General features: G+C 39.7%; 1 protein-coding gene across 3 annotated transcripts in view; it reads left to right on the top strand.

Annotated features, from left to right (window-relative positions):
* The window catches only part of LRRC28 (leucine rich repeat containing 28), a 50,168-nt gene extending 37,807 nt beyond the window's left edge, over nucleotides 1-12,361 (top strand). For all 3 annotated transcript variants that reach the window (XM_054168862.1, XM_054168861.1, XM_054168863.1), the window contains 4 exons: nucleotides 2,464-2,566; nucleotides 6,139-6,314; nucleotides 8,744-8,903; nucleotides 11,806-12,361. In XM_054168862.1, coding sequence (XP_054024837.1) covers nucleotides 2,464-2,566; nucleotides 6,139-6,314; nucleotides 8,744-8,903; nucleotides 11,806-11,878 — 512 coding nt within the window. In that variant the 3' untranslated portion in view covers nucleotides 11,879-12,361. The remainder of the gene's footprint in view (nucleotides 1-2,463; nucleotides 2,567-6,138; nucleotides 6,315-8,743; nucleotides 8,904-11,805) is intronic.
* The last annotated feature ends 7,059 nt before the right edge of the window (nucleotides 12,362-19,420 follow it).

The raw sequence follows: 19,420 nt of genomic DNA, 5'->3' as shown, positions 1-19,420 counted from the left end.
CGAACTCCCCCCTCAGTGGATATGAAAAGAACAGCTTTAGGGCTTTTTTTGACTTGCTTGATTTTCAGCCCATTTGCATACATCTGTGTAGAAATGAGCAAGATGAGCCTCTTTCAAAAAATTTTCTTCCATTCTCTAAATTAGTAAGTTAAACAGCAGCACATTCAGGCTACCCTAGAAACCCACAGTTTTCAGCAGGCTTCTGCAACATGAGGCGATGTCCTCTCAGCCTTAGGTGTGCCACACATGCTATCTGCTTTGAATTTCATTGGCTGATTCTTTTCCAGCATTACAATACTTTATGGTGTTACAGTGCCTCAGCGTTGCAACAGTTTTATTCATTGTAGGATAACTGTGTTTTTGTTTCATCTAAAAATATCCCAGAATTTTACTAAACTATTTTCAGCCCTGCAATACTGAGCCAAAATAAATCAGCTTTTTGAGGTGTTAGCGCATAACAATGCGGAGCAGCGTCTAGCAGCAGTGCCCATCAGTCAGCAGAGATAGTTGGACTCGTTTCTTAGGGCAGGACAGTTGATGTATGTGAACTAGAATGTCTTTGGGACGGGGTCAAAGAAGCCTGTGATGGTTGAACGTGTCCCCTGATGTCCAGTTCGAAGAAAGGCCGAATTACGGTCCCTGAAACCTCCATAGACTGTTGCAGGGCAAGGATCTCTATTAAAAGAAAAATGCCCAAAGCTCAGGTTTTCTATGTTAACATTTTTATTTCAGAAAAAGGAATCTATTTGTTTTCTGTTTCTATCATCACTTATTCTTTATATGAAAGATTAGATAATGTGACACCCTCTGAAGCTCCTCTTCAGCATGAGCTTTTAACGTTTCTGGTGCTTCCAGCTGCTGTTCAAGTGGGTGACAGCTGAAGACATTCAGTATATTTTAAGATGGGCAAACATTTGGGAGGGGATCACTCAAAATATCGTTTGCTTTGTCTGCACTAAGTGGTGTCCAGAGCTCTTGTGTGCAATAAAACTTTACTCAGGAATAAATATTCTTCCTATTGTCATAGTGGGGAATGATAAGAGATCATTATTCCAAATAGAATTTATGAATAGAAGTATCATGGAAATTGTTGTTTTCATTCTGCTCTTGGCCACGATTGCAAAAGGGGTGGAACCTACATTAATTCCTGTGGTTATCCTAACCAAGGTAACTGACAGTTGACAATTATGGGAAGTCAGAATTAGTGGATATTAGTATTGTCTTGCAGTGTGGCTGTTTATCTTGCTTACTTTCTATAACATACTCATGAAATGTTAAGAAGTTGGGAAGGCAAATAGGTGGTGTTTTGTGTTTTTTTTTTCATAATGTGGCTGATGTGGGTTGCAGCTGAGACACTGCTCACTTGATCTGGGCTCTGTAAAACAAACACCTCTCTTTCCCTAATTCAGTATCTCGAGTGGCATAGGGAGCTGCAGGTGGAATGGGCTACCCAGATTATCCTACGTGGCATGTTTCTTGCCAGTTTTTAGACTGTTCTTTTTAACTCACTGTTTGCTTTGTCTTTCTGTTTTTCTCACATTAGTGTGATAGACAGTTTTAGTCCTGACTAGATCTTGCTAATAAGCCAAATTCTTGTTTCCAAGAATTCTTCTGGGAAGCCTAGAATTTCCCTTTTAATTTTTCCCACTTGAATTTTGGAAACAAAATAAAATTATTCCATACCTAGATGGTCCTATCTGTGGAGGTCTGTTAATATCTATTTCTGGTCCAGGAAGGTATTGCTGAAATATGCTGTACTTGGTTCTTTTGACTGCTAGCCATGAATATTTTAAGAGAATCATTTAAAAAGCATACCTTTGGATGTATTGATCCTTTACTTGTAGCCACAGCTTTTCTTGTATAATATCCTGCAGCTCAATGCTTTTGTATTTTCTTGTGTGCTGCAATTTGCATCATCACAGAGACTTGTTTCTGAGTAATTACTGGTTGTATTTGATTATGGCTAACATATTTAGACAAGTATCTCTTCTTGAAAAAAAGAGAAGAAAGAGTGAGACAAGCCACATTCTTCTACATCCTTACCACTTCAGCAAAGATAGCAGAGCTGTGATTTCAGTGACCTGAGGCCTGTTAGTGAAAGCAGCTTTGGCCTTCTGAGCTTGAAGTACGGGCTGTGGATCTGAAATCAATTGTCCCTTTGCTTCCTCAAACTGACTTTGGAGTTTGTCAATGTCTGAATTTAATTATTTACAATGGAATTTTCAGGGTTACTGAAAAGGAGTTTTGGTTTGGGGTAGTTATTTTAAATGCTATTTTCTAAGCAGCTTTTTGGCTCAGCCATAATAAAACTGGTGGCTGAAATTTTACACCCGAGAACTACTAATTTGTGTTTGCTTACATTTAGTCAGATTACCTTATTTATAATTAAAGAGAATTGCCTTGCTTATAATTGTCACTATGTCATCCCTTCTCCTCCTGACTTTTCTTGTTTTCTAAACCCAGATTTAGGTCGTTCTCGGGAGCTGCAGTATGTCTACGTGGATAACAATATTCATCTGAAAGGCCTCCCATCTTATCTGTATAATAAAGTCATTGGTTGCAGTGGGTAGGTATGAATTAATTCAGCTACCTCACACACTTGTGCCTCGTAGCATTTCTCATAAATATCTTACTGTGTGATACTGCTGATTATTTTTGTGTGTTTGTGATTGATTCAGAGCTGATGTTACTTTTAGGAGATGGTTGTGGCTCCCCGTTCTGATCTATTGCTGACTGACATGCAGTATTTTAGTATTAAACTGCAACTGGCAGTACAGTAGTTCTGAAGCAATTTGTAATGATAATGAAAGGCTTAAAGCTGAATCCTAGCTATGTTTAAGGCTTGGCCAAAAATTGAGGCTTCAGAGTATTTCCAGAACTAAAGAATGAACAAAATGGTTTTTAAATGTGTAGCAGCATCTATCTGTTTCATAAGTTCTCACAGTAAATTGTGGGCCATATCTTGGATATCAGTTGCAGCCCCTTCACTTATTTTACATCCTAGTATCAGATTCGTGTAGGTCTTGGTGCCTACTAACTAAAATAAGTACTTCTTTTAGGAATTAGGGATTGACAGGTATATTTTTACATGTGGATTTTAAAAATATCCTAGGCTGTCTCATGTTTGTGGTTAGGATGTGAGAAAAAAGTGGTCTGTCTAGGACACTAGCTTAATTCTTTCTGCCCTGACACTAGCATAAATTAGGATCAGTACCACTGATGAATGGAGCCTTACTGGTGTAAAACTGATCAGAAGAGGATTGTCCCCATTACCATCTAATTATAAATTTCTGGTATGCTCGCTCTCAGCAAATCTCCCATTAAATATAAATTCCCTCTCTGCAGCCTGCACTCTCCTGCAATATGTGAGATGCTGAGCCTTGGCATTTTAAGGTTTTTCTGATATTCCTGTGTCAGCTGGTTGTGTGATATTTAAATACTTGCAGTTGGATTATAATTTTGCTGAACTGTGTGCAGCCTCCAAATTCTGATTTGATTTTTTTCACAAAACAATTTCTCGTCTTTGTTCTTTCAGAACTGATTGTAAATGGAATGACAGACATTAAATTGACACTCATGGTAGTAGAACTGTGTTGCTTGTGACTAAAACCACTAGTGAGAGTGCAGGAAATACTCCAACAAGTTTGGTCCAGCTCGCCTACCTATTTCAGGTCATTTTGAACGACCATGTCTTTATTTCCTTGGTAATTTTATACTGGCTTGAAAACGATTTCTCTTTGCACTGACCTCTTGTGAAGATACAAACAGTTCTTTCTGCTGTCCTTGCATCTACGCTGTACATCTGTACATGCACGCTGCTGGTGAGGCTGGCTGCTAGTATTTTGGATGGAGACTAAAATCTGACGTAGGAAAGATGAAACAGGTTGCAGGTGTTGCAATGGAATGAATTTTTCTAATGCTTCTGTGGAATAAAATAAAAATTTCCCCTTAATAATAAAAAATAAACAAAGTCATTTTTAGTAAGCAAAATAAGACTTGTATACCAAAGAGATATTTGTCTTTATGTCGTGAAACCATCTGGAAACGTCAAAGATCATTTTAAAGGAAACTTTTCAACACAGCAAGAGCACTCTCTATTTTTTATTAAGAAACCAAAGGGGTTATCTGATGATGTGCTGAGTGACATTAACTTGTGTAGTTATAGTTACGTGAAAAATTCCTCTGTTCCTTCCAAGAAAGCACTAGTGACCAGTGCAAGGTTTTCATGGATGCGGAGAGAGCTGAAGATCCAGGCTTTATGCTCAGCCTGGCCATTCACTGGAGAATAAAATGTGACATGCTGCTGTTACTAACATAAAGCTAGATTTCTGGAAATAGAATATAAATTGCATTGTGTAAGTAATGAATCTCTGTCTGGGAATCCTGCAGTCAGACTGACTGAAAAATTCTTTTATATAAGAGGTGATGATCTCATCACTCAAAATAAATTTTGATCTTATTTTTTGCAGATTGGATTTCACAGTCTCCAGCTAGGTATCTGTCAGTCTTGTTAAAGGCAGCCAATTGGTGGTCACAGCTTTTATTTCCCCAGTTATTTATTCACCAAGGTTCTTCTGCAGCTTCATTTTTTTCCAGCTAGTTAGCTCATCCTCTATTCTACTTTTTAACCCTCATGGATTTTGTGTAGGTTTATTCCAATGCTTTGTTCTTGCACCCAGTATTACTCATGAGTTGAGGTTCATTCCCTTCATCCATTCTGATTTAAGGGTGTATATCTCTAAGATGACTTCTCTTGATGGCCTGTATTGCTTGTTTACTTTGGTTTTTAGTGTTGTGGTCTGACATAGTAGACTCATCCTTTCTATAGAGTAGACCACACGGCTCAGCTCTGAACTGCAGTAACTGCAGCGAGTTCATGGATGTGTCTCCTAGCTAGGCTGCTAAGGGGTTAAAAGCTCAGAAATACATCATTATAGATTTATCTGTTGTGATAGATAATGCATTGGGTATGGATTGCTGGGGAACGGATTGTTGGAATAGCTGATCTCTGCATTCCAATAATATGTATTAATCCAATTAATGGTTTGTGGGAAAGTATTAAACAAGGGGCTTATTGACTTACTGTTTGATGCTGCTCTTCTTTTCCTTTTTCTCTGGGCTGTTTTTTCTTTAATCAGAAGAGATGAGATTCTTTGTCATCAGAGAAGTACTATGAGATTTCTTTCACATCAGATAAGGTTGAGTGTAGTTACCTCCGTTTTAGGTCCAATATCTGGGAAGGCTGACAAATCTGTGTTTCTGTTCCATTTGTTAGGACTGGCCCTAACAAGTTGCTCTTGGCTTCAAATTTAATTTGTCATAAACAATTCCAATTGCCCTGTTGACTTCCCCAACCTCTTAGCAGAATTTTCCTATGCGTGTCTCTTTGGTATGATAGTTTGCAACAGGATCATGTAGAGAGTTATTATTTTTACAAAAGCTAAGTCTCCTTGGATGCAAATAATCTTCCTCTTCCTTATATGCTTTATAAAGGACAAGGCTAGTAGATTTATGAGGGTGTCTTCCCACTACAACTTAGGCTGTTCCTTTTTTTTCTCTTCACTTAATCCCCTGCACCCTCCAAGGTTGCTCTGTGGATGGGGACGGGTATAGTAAAGCATCACCCGTGTACTATAGCTGAGAAATCCTTTACTATTATCAACTGCTTGATCTAAAACACATGAAGCCAACTGTTGGGTATGAAACTGCTCCCCTTGGTGAAGTATTTAATAATAATGACATTCAGAGGCTAAAAGAGATCAGCGTGTTGGCAAAGGAAGGGGGACACAGTGCACTTGCTTCACCTCCTTGGGATTGTGTTCTCTTTTCTCCAGCCTTTGAAAGTTATGTCCCAAGTAGAGACTTGCAGATGTCCCATGGCTAGCACATTAGAGAGGGTGGGAATCTAGAGAAAATGTGGCAGCACAGAGTCATGAAATAGTTTGGGTTTGGAAGGGACCTTTGAGGGTCATCTAGTCCAACTCCAGCATATATTGCACTCTGCAAGGAATCCTTGAAGGGTGCTGTACTGAAAAACAGTATCAGGCACACTTTGGGTTGGTCATCTGGATTTTTCCCTTAAAGTTGTTTTTATTAATTTTATTCTAATCACTTTCTAAATACCTTGTGTTCTCCTAGTTGTGGTTCTCCAATTCAAGTTTCAGAGGTGAAACTACTCTCTTTTTCATCGGGCCAGTTAACCGTGTTCCTGCCAGCAGAGGTGAAATCTATCGGGACGGAAACAGATCACGTGTTGCCTTTGCAAGAGCTGGCCATGAGGACCCTCTATAACACCTACTACAGGTTTTTAAAGGGTGAGAAATTTGTCTTCTTCAGTTTACCGAAAGAGTGGAAGTGCTTTTCTGGCAGTGATAGGAACGTTTTAAATAGCTCTTCCAAGATCTGGGCTAGGGTTAATATTTTAAAATAGTCATTTCATCAAATTATGTTTGCAATGCTGTGTTAGAACAAAAATGCCCAATATTAAAAATAAAACCAAAAAAACTCCCAAAAAAACAATAACAGAACTCCAAAGACTATTTCTAAGGTTGAGAGGTGCTTACAAATGGTTTCTTACTTGAGGACTGTGTAAAGAAGGATGCTTTTTGCAGGAGAAAGTCTTTAATGGAAAACAGAGATGAGAAATACAGTTCCTGAGGCAAGATTAGATGCATCAGTCAACAATGCAACTTCTTGCCAGGCAGCACACTCCTAAACTGGCAGACTTGTTGTACATAAGGCGAAAGAAATGTTAGCAGCCCGTGGCCATGTCAGTACAGCATGACAGCTGAGCTGCTTTAGTTCTGCCCCAATTCAGACTCTTCGTTCCAAAGTGGCCTTTGGCTCATCTGGTTATGCATCATGCAGTCACATGAGTTAGCAATATCTGATGATAACCTGCAGATTCAGGTTCTCTCAGCTGTAGATGTGTTGTGACTCCCCCTTATTCATGGCATTTTGGGACACCATCGGCTTTAGAGGTGAAAGTGGAAAGCAGAAAGGTAGAGAGATACAATAAAAAGATTAAGAAGTTTTATGATAAGGAGTCACTTGTACCATGGCCACTGGAGGAAATTGTAACTGCTGGATTATTGCTTTGCTAGGAAAGGTGTACAAGGATTTCTGCAGCAAATAATACTGCACAAGAAGTGGAGGAAGGGGATAACCATAGTGTTAGGTGTTCAAAGGAAAGGACACTGCTTTGTGGAGAGTGTGTTTAGTGACATAGAAAATGTACCAACTGACCCCACTGTTGGTATTTCTGCATATGGTGAGGAGAGGGGAGGTTTCTACCTGTTGAGGACAAGTGTACTAACTGCACCAAAATTACACAATGATGAATGTTGTTGCACTGTGGTTTGCAAAATTCTGTCTGAAAAGGAGTTTGGAAACACTAGGTACAAGATCTTCTAAACCATCAGTAACTACTTTTCTCACCCAGCTGTGACTTGAACAACAGTTGCTAGAATATGACTGTGTTTTTAACTATCTTGCCTACTTTCAGTTTGCTGCACAGTACTGTCTAGATTTTTCTATATTTGCATATGCATACACATCTAGCTCTAATTCTGAGTGACCTCATTAAAGGCTATGTGCATTACCACTGGCAGCACCCTCATTTCGGTGGGGCAGCAGTAATGCATAGTTCAGACAGGTGTAAGATAATGGTGTATGGGGGAAGCAGGTGGCACACACAATGCAACTAGCAGATTTGATCTATCACTGCCTAAATTTGCAGTTTCAAGGGTGCTGTTAAATACTTGGTGGCTGCTATGTAAGGATGACAGCAGCAACTGGACTACTTTTCTTCAAATCTTTGCTTGGCTACAGAGTGTGACCTTTTCTTTCTGATGCAAATGTACCATTTCTCACGCTCATCATCTCAGCTGAGGCTGTTGTGGTACAGTGCGTGTGGGGAGGGTTAAACCTTACAGCATTTGAAAACTGAAACTAGTGTGATATGGCAAAACTCATTTATCAGGTACTGCATCTTGTCATGATTACTCAGCACATAAACTCATTCACCTGTCTTGGCTGTCTCTCAGATTCCAAATGGAGATTAGCATGCCGATTTTAATTTCTAAAACACTACGTGGCTTGGGCCAAGCATGAGAAAGTGATTGCTCTGTCCCAGGAAAAGACCCTGGCACCTGGTAAAATGTAGGGCTGCACTAGGAGATTATGAATGTGTTGAGCTTTCTAGGGGGGGTCTGTTTAGTTAGATCCAGCAGAATTATGCTGGGCTGGATTTTATTTCAAGTGGTTCTGAATATTTCAGATTGGTTTTTGCTGATTGTGAGATTTGGACTTTTCAGTGAGCTTAGCTCTCCTGCTGGACTGGTTGCTGAAATACTTCAGTCAAAGAGTACTGATGTCCTTTTTAGAATTGTGTATTATTTATTAACAAACACCTGTCTAGGTCATCTTTGAGTCTAAAAATGCTTTATTATATATTACTGGGGTTTATTATTTGCTTCTGCTATGGTGTTTTCACCTGGATATTTGGGCCCAGTTAATCTTATGCCTACAGATGCTAAACATAGATCTCAAGCTTTTTAAACTTGTATCATGGAAAGCACCATGTGTTTCACCCTCATTGTGGCAATCTTTGTTACCTTGCTGTTCTGAGAAAGTCTTCAGAACGTAGGACAGCTGATTGTTGATGGATCATGTTTGTTGTGTTTGACTTGATCATGCAATTATTTTGTTAGAAGCCTCTTGTGTTTCTTTTTTTTTCCTCTAGATTTGAACTTTCTGACTCCAATCTCACTACCCAAAAGCCTCTTGGAATTGCTGCACTGTCCCTTGGGACACTGCCACCGCTGCAGCCAGCCTATGTTTACCATTGTCTACCCAAAGCTCTTTCCCTTGAGGGAAACTCCAATGGCAGGATTGCATCAAGGGTAATTATACAGGAAATTACACTGGGGTTTCATTTAAGAAGAAAAACACCTTATGGAACAAAGGATTTTCTTAAGGATTTAATTTTTTTTAACTTAGCAGTCTTTCAGATCTGAAGGCCCTGTCTTGTGATTGCATGTGGAAGTTGACGTCTTGTGTTTGCAAGACAACCACAGTACTGTGGTTGGACTGTTTAAGAAGGGCTACCACGCTTTCCTATTTCAGACTGCTGTAAGATGGTGAAAGGTTTTGATAGGATGGGATTGACCTGTCTGTGGTACTGCAGCATATGCATGGCACTTCTGTGCCTTGGGAAGGAGATGTTAGCCAACACCATTACCTCCCTGATGGTCTCAACTGCAACTTCGGGAGAATGCCACTGCCAAGTGAAAGTGCTGTAGGATTAAAGATGGAAAAAGCTCTAAAGCCAGAGCTTAATTTAAATGTTCTGCAGTAAAATACTCTTGGTTTTCCTTTCCACACTAATTAACTTGAGATATGCTGTGAAGTATTCTGCATTGTAACATATATTTCATAGCAATGCATCCGTTTAAAAATATTTCAGTTTTTTATGGTTGTAGCAGTTGTGAATGCATCTGCAGTATTCACAAGTCAAGTAGACAAGCCTACATAGACTTCCTGGCCTGCTGGACAGTACAGTCGTAGAAGGGCCTCAAAATTGGGGTATGGTTCAGGGAATATTGCCCTCATGTAGACAGAGATTTAAAACATCTCTAAGGTGAGCACTGATTGCATTGCAGTGGTTCTTGCCTTAACCGCTCTTAGTCGGAGTTGATACTGTAGCCTACCATGAGCTGTACCATCAATAAATCCACTTTCTGCAACAGAAAAGCATCATCAGAGAGATTGAAACTGGTTCTAATTGACCAAAAGCACAGTATCATTTGAAGCCTAATAAGGAAGGTTTAAAGAAAAGCCACATGGAGTTAAAGAAGCAAATGTGATGTTCAGGTTCTGTTTAGAAAATCAAGGCATTAATGACAAAGCATATGCCTGAAGGTGGGGAGCAGAAAAGAAAGGTGCTTTGTAAACCAGTGATTCTGAAAGTACTTGGTGGTGTGTACAATGCACAAGAATGCCACTTAGTTCTTGTCCTGCTGAAATCCATTGATTTGACAGTTATCTTCCATAATAATCAACTACTTTCCAGTAGGAAGAAATTCAGGAAAAGGAGAGATGAAGTGGTGACTCAGGTCAATGGTACCTGTTTTCCACAGCTACATCATAAATTGTTTTGCTGGGAGTTTTTGGCATAAGAATCTGATTTACTGGCAATTCAGCAGTATGAAATGAAAGTGCCTTAGGTATGCCAAATCTGGACAGCAGCCAGAAGGCTAAATAAATGCTATTTTGGAAAAGTCATCTTTCTTAGAAAGATCTACTTGTAGAGGTTGCATACTTCAACTTGCCATTCTGCCACACTTCAGTCATACCTTGAAATTCATTGGCTTTCATGTTGACTAAAATAAATGGCTTCCACATTACAGTCTTAATATTCAGAGTGGCAGAAGGTGTTATAATCATGCTGTAAAGAACTTATTTCAAGCACTGAACAAGAAGGTGATGGAAAACTGCTTGCTGGTCACTAAATCCTCGTATTATCTGAAATAAACTGACAGAGAGTTTGAAATGGAGTAGAGAACTTCTGCTTTCTATAGAATTATTAGCCATTGCTCTTTGTAGAACTTAAGTTGTGAGATGATAGACACCTTTAGGAATTCATGAAGTTACAACTCAATAAAAATATACTATGGGGCAATTTTGGAAGCACACTGTATTAACATTCTAAATTATATTAATTGAAAAGATGTATTTCTGCATGATTATCTCTTGTTTAGGAAAGGGTTATCATTCCCTCCCTTAGGTAAGAATGTACTGTGTTCTGCCAAATGCCTTAATGAATGCAGTCTTAAGCAGCTGACATTTGATGCAAATCCACAGAAAAGGAGATCTAAATGGGGCAGCCTGTCCTCCTTCTCTCTGGAGCTTGTGCACTTGACATGGCAAGATTATGTGGAGTTGTAGAGGTGTGATAGCTGGTTTAGAAAGATGTGAAGGGCAAGAGCTTACAGTGACCATGAAAACACACAGGGTCTGGATCCTGAATATTTGAACAGCACTGATAGCACATGCCACATCCATGCCAGTAACTTCTGTCTGGATTTTCGTATCACATTCTGTATCCTATTAGAGGAAAGGATAGTTAAGTGTTGAACTGGATTTCTGTATCTGAAAAAGCACAGGTCACATGAGCACTGGGCAAAGTGTGATTTCTGGGTTAGAGACGAATAATTTTTAACATTTCTGAAGCAGATATCTAGGTTCCTGCCAGGAAGGGGGCATGAGGAGGGTCACAGTGAGCACAGCGAGGTTGTATCATGCTTTCATGTTGCCCCCCCCGCTTTAGTAGCCTGCCACAACGCGACAGCAGCACTGCCTGTCGATTGTCCTTTCAGAAGATCTGGGCCCAGGTTCACTCGGCTGAACCAAAGGAGGACACTGGACTTCAGTCATTTGGTGCCTACAAGCAGTAATTTAAGAAACACATGAGCAGAGCTGAAGCGAAGAATTACGCCGCTACTTTCCTTTTAGCTGTTAAACCTACTGGCTGTAACGCTGCCACACCCTCTGCAGAAAGAAAAACCACATGCTGCTGCTTTAAACTGAGTACATGAGAAACCAGGAAAGTTTTTGAGACCCCCTGCAGTGTTTCCCTGCCTCCGTATCAGGCACTTGTAGAGCAATTGAACCTTCTTTTTCTGAAGTGGTGAGATGGGCAAATCCTGTGTTTTATGAACTGGAGATCATCTGCTCTGGCTTGGGGCCAGCAGCTTTAATTTTTACTGACAACTGTTCTCTCCCCCTCCCCTTCTTCTTTTCTAGGAGGACAACTGTTAGTTTTGTGGCATACTGCTGCTCCACCCAGTGTCTGCAGACTTTTGACCTACTGAGTTGATAAACACTTAGAACTGCTCAGGAGTGCTGCCAGTTTAAAGCTGCATTAGCTGTCGTATCCCATTGGTACTGGAATCCTGTGTGTGCGCCTGTGCCAAAGCAGCAGAAGTGCCCGGTTGGGAACACTGAGAGGCACTTAAATCCTGTCCTATCAAATTTGGATGAAGTGCACAAACTTTTCAGAAGTGTAAATACCAAGCTTTTAAAAGTATTAACTTCTCTCTCCTCCAGGACAGCATGCAAACCAAACAAATTCACAAGCTCTGACTTCAGGATTTCCAGTGTTTTTTGAATGTGGCTGTCTTCAGGTTGAACCATTGCATCATTTGAGGCCATTTTGATTCCTCTAATGGGGCAGGGGGGGAAGGTTCAGTTGTGACAAACAAGTTTTCACTTACTCCCTCCCCATCCTCTTCACCCATACAGCTGGATTTGGGTGTATAGATCAAAGCCTACAGGAAGTTTTGATGGATCCAAGTGACTTTCCCATTTTCTCCCTCCCATCTTAATAATGTCCTCAGTAGAGTTACTGCAGTTGTATACCAAGCCTTTCACACTTAACGGGGGCATTTAGATCCACCTATTACAGGCAGATCTTTCCTTCTGGTATCATTAGAAGCCACACTGATTTAACTGGAGGGACTAGGATTTAGCCTGGAGACTCAAGACCCTGTCTCAGTAAAGAAGGCTGGTGCCTGCACTGCGTGGTCTTGCTCCAGCATGTTTGAGGGAGTGTTTTCTTTATTTTCATCACTCGAGTTCTTCATTTTTAAAAGCACTTACCCTTTTGCTTCTTTGAGTTCTGCAGGAAGAAGATGACTTTAAGTATCAGTTTCACTTGAAAAAAGCAATCTAGTATTATGGTAGCAAATATTTATCTGTATTTATTTTTGCAATTGCAGACCGTAGATCTGCGAAGAGTCAGTCTTCATCTTTCTCTAGAGTCAGCGTTTAGCTTGGTTTTGGAAGTGTGTCAGTGGAGTGTGTGCCTCGAGGAAGGCTGGAAATCCAGGGAGAGGTATGTGTATCCCATGCACATATGCACACCTAGGTATCTTCACAGAAGGGCTGCAAGGCTTGTTTTCCTGTATTAACAGCAGATTTAGTGTAAATTCCCTCTCACTGTCCTATTTGTGGGGATCCTTTTTCTCATAGATTTTGTTCCTCTTAAGTAAAGGACAACGGATGGTGGGAAAAGGCCCAAAATTGCCTGCAGGACTTAAAATTCTAATTTTATATTGAAACAGTTTACACAAAATTAGCCCCTCCTGACTTGTTTTGGAACATAGAAATTTTTTTTAATATAGTATGTTCCTTTTTCTTTCTTACGTTCTAGTTCATAGTTACAAACTACTTGTTGATTTAGCACAGTGTGGTGCTCTGTGCAGTAGGTAGTTACAAGCTGAAATAGATATGAATGAAACAGTTTGTTATAAAAATGGCAAGATAAAGAGACTTATTTGGTAGTCTATTAGCATATGTTGTGGTGAGGTGTGCATACTTCGAAGGGAGTAGGCATTAAAATGTTTTCCTTTTGCCAAAGAAGCATTTGTTCCCGCTGCAGGCTTCCTGGCATCTCTTCAATAAATAGAATATCTTTAAGAGCTTAAAAGAGTACCAAAAAGGCAGTTTTGAGGGTGGAATTTTTAGGTTGTGCTTGTTACTTGTAAAAGCTTTGCTGGTTTTATTGGGTTGGTTTTAGAGAGTTGAATTAGCATTAAGAAATGTAGAACTTAATCCTTCAGGAATGCAAGTATCATCTACTGTTTAAGAATTGTGAAACTTTCTAAAATAAATCCCATTTATTAAATCTGCTTTGCAGTAGGGGAAAGAGCCATGTGCAGCCAGGCTTTGTGCTATTGGATTTCTGACTCTTGTCATTTCACCCCTTTGCTTCAATGTTGGTATCCCCAACAGGCCTTCCCACCCAGTGGGGTTTACTGCCAAAGCAGCAGAAGGGAGCTTCAGGTTTTTTCTTTCCTTCAGTACTATACAACTGACATGTAAATTACTCATGTGCAGTCATACCTTTATCAGACGTGTGCAAGTGTAGTACAGAATCCATTTTTTGAAATGGAAGATAAGAGAACTGTGGTAGTGTTACAAATACTGATCTTTGATACAATACATTGATCAAGAATTTTCAGTATTTTTACTGTGGTTTCCTCTGTTTTATTGTGGAAGTTTTTGTCCTCCTTTTATAGCAACGTGCAGCCTTTCAAACACAGTTAAATCTCCAAGCTAAATCTTTTGATCAGCTAAAAGATACTGGTGTTTGTTTCATTGGGAGTGAAACAGTGAGGCAGTAGAAGTCAATGACTGGAGCTTGATTCCTTGCTATTTTCTAAACTATTTTTAATTTTCTTTCTTTTTTCCCTAGTCTATTTTTTATTGAGTTCATATCAGTCTCTCTATTGTCTACAAGTGCAGTTCAGACAAAATTCTAGTCTCTTCTGTAAGTGGGATGAATCTTAGCTAACATTTTAATAGGTGGTATTTGAAGAAAGGAATGTTTGATGAATAAATTTCTTACATAAGCAATTGATGCTGAAATGTCATACCCTATTTTTGTAAAACAAGGAAGAGGAAAGCCAAGATACTGACTGAAAATGCAGCTTAAATCCATGTTTCTCTGATTTTTTTTCTCTTTATGCAAACAGTATTTGTATTCATCCCTATCATTGGCTGATATTGTTCAAGATTAAAATAACTCCATTCTCACTTGTCCAATTTTTTCTAAAGTTGTTGTACTGTAAGAGTATTTCATAAGTAGCTACCATGAGAGCCAGCTGTGCAAGTTGCATCAGGGAGAGGGAGCTTGTTGCTGATTGAACTGTGCATCACTTTCAATAGGAGGTGTCACAACACTTGGACTTCCTTTAGTGTGTTTTATTTCTAGGTAGTTTTTGATTGCTTGCTTTTGTTCATCAGGTTCACATTGAGAGATATTTCTCCTGCAAAAAGTCTGGTTCCAGCAGTTGGGGGGAAAAAAAAAGTTGTCCTTTTTAAACTGATTTTTGTCATGAAAGTAGATCTTAACTTTGCTTAGAGTGTGAGGAGGAGAAGTTTCTAGTGGTTTTGGGTTTTTTTGTAGACATTATACAGAGGCCATTGCAGGAGAGAAATTAGAGAAACTAAGTCTTGAACCCATTGTTACTGCTGTAAAATTTCTCAGAGTAAAGATTAGTTGCTAGTGTGATTAGGGAGCAGGGGAGTAATTTTTGTTTGTTGTAATGATAGGCACTATGTTAATAAAATTGGGACCCTAATGCTTAGAGAGATTTTTTGTTGTTGTTCTGCCACAAAGGAAACGGAGAAGTTTCTGGCTTTGTTTAAAAATACTACTTCAGTTCTTTCACCGTGGACACTTCCATTTGGAGCACTGTTCTTGGGAGGCTTCCCGTTACTCCCCCAGAGGGTCAGAAATACAAATGCCCTCTTTCCTGTGCAGAGAACGAGGTCTAACATCAAGAAGTGTGGATTTTTTTGGTTTGGCCTGATGCTTCTCTTGGGCTCCTACTGAAGTTCATTACAAACCTTCTATTTACTCCATTGTGGTGAGGTTAAGATCTTACGCTGAGCAGAGCGGAGCTGTTTATTGCCAAGCTGGCTTCAATTCTTATATATCAAATTCTGCTGAATCCTTTTTTCTGGCAAGGGAGGACAAGACTGTTCTGAGACCCGTGTGGTAACAGCGTGTCAGGTTTTACTGACATCATAGCCAAGCTGAGACTGGAGGGTGACAAACTTCTCACTAGAAAGGATGACTGTTTGGGGTTTTTTGAAGGCCACTGCAGCCCCCACCAGAGTACCACTGATTACAGAAGAACATTTGTCTTGATGTCAGGGGAGAATGAATCAAGTTTTAGTTGCCGAGAGAGAAGAATGTGTTTCACTCTATTTGTATGTCTTGCAAGAACTGGGACACTGACACTGAAGTTCATACCTGCAGCTGAACTTATGTAATTCCAAGACATAACTATCTTTGCCTCTTACCTCCCTCTTAATACTACTCACGTTGTTGCAAAACATTACAGTTAAGCTGTGATGGAAGAGGCTGAGTAAACTGAATCCAGAGTTTTTATTACGTTTTGTATTACAGACCTATTTTGTAAGAGACCAAAGGTCTGATGGAAAGAAATGGCAAGGTTCATGTGAAGTCTTCATTGCTTTTGCTTTTATGTGCCCTTCTTCGGATTACAACTTGAACTTGGATTGCAACTGGGTTTGTTCTATGTCTGTGGAAAGCATATGTGTATTGCTTTTTTGCTGTGTATTAACCAAGTGTCACTTAGTGTGAAGGTGAGCTCGATAGATTTTTACTTAAAGTTAGTGGTGCAATTTATTATATGTGCTTGTTAATAAACTATATTTTTTGATAGAATTACAGTCCATTAAATTTATCTAAATTCTTGCTCCTGGGGTTACTAAGAGGAAGGTATACTAGGATGTAACATTTAATTTACATTTCAGTTCATGTGCATAGTAATAACCTAACAAGTCTCTTGTCCCAGGGCTGGAGAGGTGGGGTGAAGACAATTCTTAAACACTACCAAGCCCAAACCACCAATTCACTTAATCCCTTTGCCTCAGACAATGTAGTTCACCAGATCTTACATAATAGGAACAAACCCCATATGGAAACGTTACTCTAGACCCTTTTATGATTATCAAAAGAGAGAAATTTCAATAGGGCTGCATTAAGTGCCGCCCTGATAGTCCAGAGATGTGGCTATGGTTCATGTATTATTTACTAAACCACATTCAGCAGCTTTGCCCTTCATCTAACAAATACAGGAACAAAGTTGCTAAAAATAAGTAGAAATTAAGCGTCTCTTCTTCTAGTTATTTCACTGCTTGCTGTGCAGCATTTTGCTTCAGTCCAAGATGCTACTCTGTGTCCATCTGACAAGCTCTTTTTGTTGGATGCTGTCTGAATTATTGTACGTGTTTTGGGTGAGTATTGGAATATCCATCCTTAAATGGGACCTGTGTTGGTCAAGGTGACTCTGAACATCAGTTGTAAGGGATGCCTTGTGGGGTTTAGATACTGATGAGACATCCTTGTAAGTTTACAATAACTTACCTTTTTCATTTTGACAAATGACATCACTTTTCCTGCCCTTGTAATAGGTAACCTCTGTTTGTGAGGCAGCAGGAGGATGCAAGTCCCATAACTGAGATGGAGGTGGGGGGAGAACAACTCTTAACCTCTAACTTTTACCAACCACTGCTTCATCCCTTATGAATTAGAAGGAAACAAATGGGAGAGCTTAACATCCTTTCCCTTTGCAATTAAAAGTACTTGGCATTAATGCAAGCTAAATGGAAACTTCAGTGGCTGAATAATGCTATTGTATGCTGGAAATGAGAGGATCTGAGATCTCAGTTGGAAAGGCACTGGGTGTTTTGTGACTTTTAAGCCAAGATTTTGGGCTGTTCTATGTGGTGACATTTTGGGAACTGGAGGGCTGAACTGAACCACTGCATCAGTGTCCCCCAACTCTGGTGATCATGTGACATGACAGTAGACCTCTCTGCTGTGCACTGAAAAATCCTGTTGGTATTCCCTATAGCTGGCTCAGGAACCTAGGAGTGGCCTTTTATAACTATCAGATTTCTGTCTGCTGCTTCAGGAGAAACAGAGCAAGTGGTGACCGAGTGCTGTCGTTATCTTCTGACATAATAAAGCCTTTCAGCAGCCATTTTGCCCTTCAGACATCTCCTGACTCCCAGGCAAAAGACCGTGACACATCTGTGAGGGATCTTGAGTCTCAAGAATGAAAGCAGTTATGTTGTTGGAGGTGCTGAAGTGATTTGACTTTCTGATGATGCCTTCCAAGTGGCAATCAAGGGCTAATTTCTCAAGTACCCTGATGCTCTTTTGTGTGTTCATGAGGAGTGTAAATATTGACTGGCTCTTTCTGTCACAGAAAGCTGTCAGTCACGGCTGCCTGCTCTGTTGCTAAACTTGACTACAACCGCAGTATGAGGACCAGGGCCTTGCAGGTGTTCTGCTGTCATATTCTGTGAAGCTCATAAAGTTGTGAGGTTTCAGTTCTCTTCTTCAGATCACTTGAGAAAGCTTTCTTGTCATGAAAAATGCAGTAGTGTTTGTTTATTGGTAGGTACTATGAATGTTCTCTGGGTGCACTGTTATAATAGCAAATGAAGCTATTCTAGTAAGACAACAAAAATTGCATTGTTAAATTCCACTTTGATGGAGGCAAGGCCCACTGGAAAGCTAATGTTGGTTTAAGAATGAGAAACGGCTAGAAGCACAATTCATGATAAAATGGAGATATGATCTGAAGATGCTGAAAACACTGGGAAAAAAAGTATTCAAAAAGGTAACCAAAGTTCCTTCCGGGGCAAGTGTCAACTAATGGTGGTATCGAATACACCCCAGTCTGCTTTTGTTGATCCACATTCTGGCTTCTATTGTTCTGAACTTGCAGTTATTCCATCAGTCTTATTAGGTTTCCTTTATACTTTAGAGTTCTAACCATTGATTTTTATTGTTAAAGCAATTAGAAGGATCGAGTTGAATATTCTTGGGTCAGTTTGTGATAACTGTGATTGCTTCTCTGGCACTGAAGTTTGAAAACAGTTTGAGCATGGACATGAATTTGGCTGTCTTTGCTTTTGCCTTGTCTCTGTTGGCTCTGTAATTTCATTTTGCAAAAAGCCAAGTCAATGCAGGTGATACATGAAGAGAAGAATTACCAAGAAAAAGAGCTTTAACTTTCTGCAGAAAGCCTACCTTGGAATAGGGCTGGCAGAGTCGCCAGTATGAATTCTAGGTAAGTGCTCCTTTTCAAGTAGTGTGAAAAACAATTTGAGCAGTGAAGAGGATTAATTATTCTGTATATGCACACCTTGCTGTTCTGTATCTTTGTTTCTGAAAAAAATTAGTAACTGCCAGGCAGGAGGTTGGTTTCTATCTTACATCTTTGTAGAATGAAGATTGATTTTATACTTCTACTGATACACTTGTTACTCTCCCAGTCTAATAGAAGTGGTGTGTTACCTGCACAGTGACACAAGTTCTTCTCTCAGGCAAAAGCACCTAATCACATGTCTGTAAAATCATCTAGATCACAAATACACATTCTCTTCTGGTTGGAGATGAATAGAGGATACCTGACTTAAATTAATGGATTCATTTATATTAAAGCAGTACTTCATATCAGATTTTTTGATCTAGCAGTATCTAATCCTGGCTCTAAGGCCTCCATTATGAAACATGGGGGCGCAAATTTCTCTAGAAGCTCCATCTAAAATGTAGCCAAGATTATGTCTAAGTTTTATAAGGATACCTGGGGAAAGGTTTAAATTGAAAAGCTCTATGTAATTCTCTTATTTTTCCTTTCTTGCTCAAGAAATCTCAAATGGTACAGGAACTGATACATACCAGCTAGAAATTTCTGTCCAGGTCAGTACTGAGCCAGTTCCCTTCCCTGCTGTGTTGGGTGGCAGCTGTCTGACATCCTTGCCCAACTCACTGCTCTCTGGCCCCAAGCTGCAAAGATGAAAAATATTG

This window comes from Dryobates pubescens, chromosome 17 (genome assembly GCF_014839835.1).
Source record: "Dryobates pubescens isolate bDryPub1 chromosome 17, bDryPub1.pri, whole genome shotgun sequence".
Taxonomy (NCBI): domain Eukaryota; kingdom Metazoa; phylum Chordata; class Aves; order Piciformes; family Picidae; genus Dryobates; species Dryobates pubescens.
This window is presented reverse-complemented; position numbering and strand designations above follow the sequence as displayed.